General features: G+C 36.0%; 1 protein-coding gene across 1 annotated transcript; it reads right to left on the bottom strand.

Moving 5' to 3' along the window:
• Positions 1–3302: 3302 nt before the first annotated feature.
• On the bottom strand, positions 3303–3941 carry LOC147481174 (cyclin-dependent kinases regulatory subunit 1). Its single transcript, XM_086579901.1, has 3 exons — positions 3813–3941; positions 3674–3734; positions 3303–3604 (listed from the first exon to the last, which is right to left on the bottom strand). Exons 1-3 carry the CDS (start codon positions 3863–3865, stop codon positions 3467–3469), a joined length of 252 nt encoding a protein of 83 aa, XP_086436027.1. The 5' UTR covers positions 3866–3941; the 3' UTR covers positions 3303–3466.
• Positions 3942–6460: the final 2519 nt, after the last annotated feature.

The following is a 6460-nucleotide window of genomic DNA, read 5'->3' as shown; positions in this document are numbered from 1 at the left end:
AGATTCACCATCTTTCCTACACAATTGACAATAGTTAACAATAACTTTTTTACGCTTCCGAAGATTATCAATGGTAAAAATACGCTCTAACAAGACTGTCCAAGCAAAGAAAGAAATCTTGGTGGGGACTTTAGTTCCCCATATGACTAGACTAGGAAAAGAGGGAATAAGGGCACAACGATTATGAAAATTTGACCAAGTAGGAATGCTGAAATAAAAAGACTTACCAGAGAAAGTACCTTTCTTGCTCGGGTACCACACTCTCTTATCACAGTTTTGCGTCACAGAAGATAGCACATCAAGCCCAGCCATAAGGGAAGCTAACACATCGATCTCTCAGTCATTCAGAGCTCTGCGAAGACCTAGATTCCACAATATACCAACCTCAGTTCTAACCATGCAATCTGTAACCAATTTACCTTTGAAGCTAGACAAGCCAAACAACAATGGATAACCGTTGGCAAGTGAACCTCCCTCTAACCAACTATCCTCCCAGAAAAGAATCTTGTCACCAAGCCTTAACTTATATTGGACACCTTTCAGAAACATAGGAAAAACATTAAGGATTCTTCTCCAAATCCCACAACCATAAAAGATACGAACCGAACCACTATCTCATCCAAAATGAGTTTTCCCGAAGCGGGACACAATCATTCTTCTCCACAAATTCTGCCGTTCCTCTCCAAAATCACCACAACCACTTACCCAGCAAAGCTTTATTAAAACTACTCATGTCTCGAAGACTAAACCCCCGTCCTTAGCCAAACAACACAACTCCCACCTAACCAAGTGATAATGATGTTGCTCGTCCAAATCATCCCAAAGAAAGTTCCTCATAATTTCTTCAATCCTATTTGCAACACTTTTAGAAATGACAAGAGACATAAAATAGATAAGGAGACTAGCCAGGGTGGTTTTAATAAAGATTAACCGCCCCCTATTGATAAATATCTACACTTCCAACTTCCCAATTTCTTTTGAACTTTTTCAATGACCAGGTCCCAAATCAATTTAGACCGTGAATTTGCTCCAAGAGGCAACCCCAAGTACGTACATGGGAAGGAATCAGCTTGACACCCCAAAACTGTAGCTAAATCACCGAGAACAAAAACATTGCCAACACCATAAATCTTACTTTTAGACAAGCTCACCTGCAGCCCCGACACAGCCTCAAAACAACAAAGGATGCCTCTCAACCATCTAACTTGACCCACCTGAGGTCCCAAGAAAACTAAAATATCATCAACAAACTGGAGGTGAGAGATGCGAACCTTGTTATGCCCAACACGAAAGCCATCAAGAACCCCCAAGGAATTCGCTCTAGAAATCATCCTACCTAAGACTTCCAAAACCAAGATAAAAAGAGGAGGGGAAATCAAATCTCCCTGCCTGATCCCTTTAGAACTCTTAAAAAAGCTAGCTAGGGAGAACCAATAACAAGTACAAAAAAAGGACACTGGAGAACCATTTTCTCTACTTCACTCCAAAATCCATCCTCCTCAAAATATAATCCAAAAACTTCCAGTTAACATGGTCATAAGCCTTGGTTAAATCTATTTTGCACACGACTCCAGAGCTATCACCTCTCCGTCTATCATCAATGGCCTCATTCGCAATAAGGATACCGTCTAGAATTTGTCTATCATGAATAAACACTCCTTGTTCTTGAGATATCACCTTGTGCAGAACCTTCTTAAGCCTTAGGGCCATAGACTTGGAAATAATCTTGTAGGCACTCGCACTCCGCACTCCCAACCATACTTATAGGCCTCAAATCACTTATATCGTCGGCATCATTCACTTTGGGAATTAACACAATGAAAGTGTTATTTAGATGGTGCCTTTCAACACGTAATATAGAATCCTAAGCCTTTGAAAATTCAAGAGAATTGGGAAAAATAAATCATCCTCACTGAAATACCACATTATCACCTCGCGGCATCAGCAGAATTGATTCATTAGAACTAGCAGATGTAAAATCCAAAGAATTTAAACTAAAATTCTTACGATTGTATGAAAAGGATAATATTAAAAAATCCTTTTTTGAGTTCCAAGACCAGTCCGACTAAACACGAACTCGGATATGATATATAATTATATACAGCAACATGCCTATGTATGATATAGTTTCTTCATTTTCATCCAATATTCAATCAGTATTTACAAAAGCCCACAAATAATAGTTTGCTCACTACCCACACAGTGAACTCTGTCAACTCTTTACTTATTTTCTAAAAAGGTAAGAGTAATTAGGCAGGAGTCAAAACTCAAAGGCGCCACACAACTAAGAACCAAAAAAAAGTATGTTAACGAAGGGCATCACGGATAAACAAGATTCATATTGTGTAGCAATATTAGTGTTAGACTGTCTTACCCCAGCTACTGCACAACAAAACCAATCTTTTGCAAAATGAGTCTTCAGCGTACAATCTGAAGTAGCAAAGCCGCCACAAGACATGATTATTCACCTGCAGGAAAAATAGAATTTGAACTGTTTAAACCAAAAGAGCAATTTACCAAAACACATGCACCAATTCTTACTAACCTTCTGAACACACCTGTCACGTCCTCCCTCAGTGAATGGTTTCCCCAGAAGTCATCACCACTTTGATTTAAATTGATGGATTCCATCTCAAAATTTGGACTACCAGATAACTCTCTCCATTCAAACCACATGTTCGAAACTAACTCTTTTCTGCAGCTGGTATTGTGGTTTTCCGCCTCTGGAGAATCAGAAACCACCAACCTGTAAGTCCGCGGAGCTGTTGAAACGCTCCATAGACCTCTCCCTCTCCTTATAGCTGGAATCACCGCTGATCATGAAGATTTCCTTTCCAAACCTTGGTGTGAAGTGTGAACCACCAACCATTCCAAAAAATTAGTGGAAGAAGATATTGACTAAATACAAGAAGTCACTCTCCAGAAGATGCACAGTCCCAAGATATTGAGAAAAAACTTAGCCTTCACCCTCTCTTATATCCATTTTTCTTAACAACTTTTCCAACTTCTTTTCATTGAATCTGCAGCCCTTATCACCCATGCCACCTTCCTCAGCGACCTCTTTTAAGAGAGGATGCAGATAAACAGCAGCCCCTATTGTAGTTTTCTTGAACATCTTGGAGTTGGAAAATGTGATGGATGAGTATATGCCAAAATTTTAAGGATCGGTACTAATATGGTATTAAGATCCCAGAGACTTAATCAAAGATCACAATAACCTAAAGAGTTGCACCACGTTTTCTGTGCTAATCCTCCAAATCCAAAACATTTGAATTTCAAATTTCAAACCTCTACACAAATAATTAATTAAAAATATAAACAAGATTAATTAAACCATAATCCCATATTCCAAAAACAACAAATCCAACATTTCCACACATAATAACCAGAAATTAACAAACAAACAATCCCAACACACATAACAACTTGTGTTTAAAATTTCATCATCTTTTCTAACCGAAATATTTCACTGCTGAGCCTGAGATTCTTGCTGTTGTTGATAATTCAATGGCCTCCTGAAAAGCATGATATGTGGTTCTGGTCGATGAATTGCATAATGAACCCATCCTCGACTTTGCTGAACCCCAATTGCTCTCCATTCATTCTACATTGGTTTCACAAACCCTAATTTTAATAAAAAAAAATTGATAATTAAACACAAATGAGATATTACCTCAGAAAGAAGACGATTCTTTGGAAGAAGCTTTGCTACTTCTGGTGGAAGAACAACATGCCTGTATATATAAACAATAGAAATTATTGTTAGTAAAAACAAAATGTTAAATGTAGAGTGGAAGGATTTGATTTGATACCTGTACTCAAAAGTGTCATCGAAGTATTTCTCAGAGTACTGGATCTGACCCATTTTTTAAATCTGCAAATGGAGAAGAAGTTTAATTAAATTTGAACAAAATAAAACCCTCAAATTTGAAATTGGAGAAATGAAGTTGTAACCAACTTTTTTGGCCCTTTGTTAATGCAATGGACCCCATATTGTGTTAAAATGGGCATAAAAAACTAAAACACTTATTAAAAATTTGAACAAAATAAAAAAAATCATGTAATAAATTTGAAATTGGAATAAAAAAATTTAAATTAAACGAAATGAGTGGCCCATGTCGTTAAGCATTTGTAATTTGAATTTGAACTTAAAAAAATTCTTTTTTTGGCAAACACCGTTTTGGACTTAGTCTCTCGAATGGGTGTGGCCATGTCGAAACTAGTATTTGGAAAAATGCCAAAAAACAAAACCATACAAAAGATAGAGAAGTCTTTGCTACAAGGATTCTCAACATAATAGATTTTTTATTTTGGTGTAATCTTTATATGGTCCGGCGTATTGTATTTGTTTTGAAAATTTATTTAATTCTAGAAATGAAAAATAGTTTTAGTAATGTGGGATGTTGGTTTAATATAGCCATTTTCCACATTTTTCCCCCCGATTTGAAAGCTTTGCATTTTAAAGCCGTTTGTACATTCTCAATCTTTTGGCAATTCCATACGCCTCATACCTTGATTCAAATGCTAAAGGCATGCTTGCTGCATATCACTAACCGGGACCTTCCTTAATCTCCATATTGGAGTTTATCCGGCTTTGATGATTAATAGCATTGGTAGAAGGTTCACAATCTGGTAAGCAAAATGGTAGTTTAATTGATTCACCAACTTTCCTTTGAATGAGTTCAAATTTTAAGAAAATAGTATTTGTCTTTTATGTATGCTAATGAAGCTCACAATCAATCACTAAATATTCATGGAGATAATTGACTCCCATCATATATGTGCTTCTTCCATTACTAAAGAAACAAAAGAATAACTAAAGAAAAATGAATGTTGATTAGTTGGATGATTGGATCTTGGTTGTTCAAATGCACATTAATCAAATGCACATTAATCAAATCACAAATTTTAAAATATGTGTGTGAAACGAAGAAATAAGTTTTACGAAAATGAAAAATTTTAAAATATGTGTTTGTGGGTTTTGAAAAATCGAGAAACAAAAGTGTGTGGAAAGAAAGAGGATATTTGTGGCTTTGTTTTAGTGAAATGATTATGAGTGTTTGTTGGTTTTTGAATTAAGCTTGAAATTTTTAAACCCTTTTTATTTAAAAATAATGTGGGATGTTTGGGGTTTTTGGCAACTATTTTTCCATTTATGATTTATGAGTTCCCTGCACATTCTCAAATTTAATTTTTTTATTTAAGTAATAATGTGGGATGTTGGTTTATGAGAGACTATTTTTCCATTTTAACCCCTGCTGTACATTCTCAATGGCTTATTTGGCAATGGGATTTTTAGTAAGTTGGTATGTGGTGTTGGACGAGATTAACAAGACTATTAATAGTGGAGAATGCTCCCATTAAAACACGTAAGACCCTTTTTTACTTGGGCTGAAAAAAAAAGCAAATCCACGCACTTTTTAATTGTTCGTACGCGAAGGAAAAATAAACCTAAAATCAGAAAGTCAAAAAGAAAAACCATTGTTCGCCCTCCCAACCTCTCTCTTCCTTTCTCAATTCATTCTCTCGTCTCTCTCAACAACAAAACAGAAGCTCTGATTTTTGCCCCAACCCAAAAACAAAATGGCTTCGTTGATACTTCCAACAGCTTCTATCTTGAAGCAATTATTATGGTGTCACCGAGTTACTGGAAAGAGCAACTATATTTAAATGTTACTTTTTCATAAAATAGCATCAGTCTCACGTAAGTAAAATGAAACGAAATTAATTTCGATTTACAATTCGTAGTGTTTGTTTGATCAGTGGTACATACTTGGACGATAGACTAGACACGTCAACATCAGCGTAACAGTTGTTGGATGGTCTCAACTTTGTTCTTTTTAGTTCTTCTTCTTCTTCATTGTGTCATTGAGATGCAAATAAAAAATAATTAAAAGACAAAGTAGTAATAATAACAAACATAGCAAAAAAGGTTTACGGTTTACCAACCAAAAGAGGAGGGAAATGGCGATATGGAGGATCCGATTGATGTCGTGGCTCATGGCTCAGCAAGAAGGTCGTCGATCCTCTTATTCTAATTCTCCAGAGGTAAACCACCGGCCATATCGATCTATCTATCTTTTTATTTATGTGGACGAATTGATACAAATTTCAAATTAAATCGAATATCTTTGTGTTTAATATTATCACAAAATGATAGGGAGAACTGAAGCTGGAGGGTTTTGTTCGATGTTGCTAGTGACTAGCACTCGAGAAGAGATTGAGGAGCAATTGGTTTGTATAATTGGCACCATGATTTTATTTTCGGTCAAGTATTATGATATTATTATTATGCAGTTACTTTTCTTAATAGGCTAGGAGGAAGATGTTGCAATCTTTTATTGTGTTGGAGCATGCAAAGATAAAGGCATCGGGTTTGTGGCAGATTTCCGGCAAATGAATGTCTTGGATAGTAGATACTACAGATGATATTTTTTATGGCAAGTTTGGAGTGCTTCTT

The sequence above is a fragment of the Coptis chinensis genome, chromosome 8 (genome assembly GCF_015680905.1).
Source record: "Coptis chinensis isolate HL-2020 chromosome 8, ASM1568090v1, whole genome shotgun sequence".
NCBI classification, from domain to species: domain Eukaryota; kingdom Viridiplantae; phylum Streptophyta; class Magnoliopsida; order Ranunculales; family Ranunculaceae; genus Coptis; species Coptis chinensis.
Note: the sequence above shows the minus strand (reverse complement) of the source record. Positions and strands in the feature narration are given on the sequence as shown.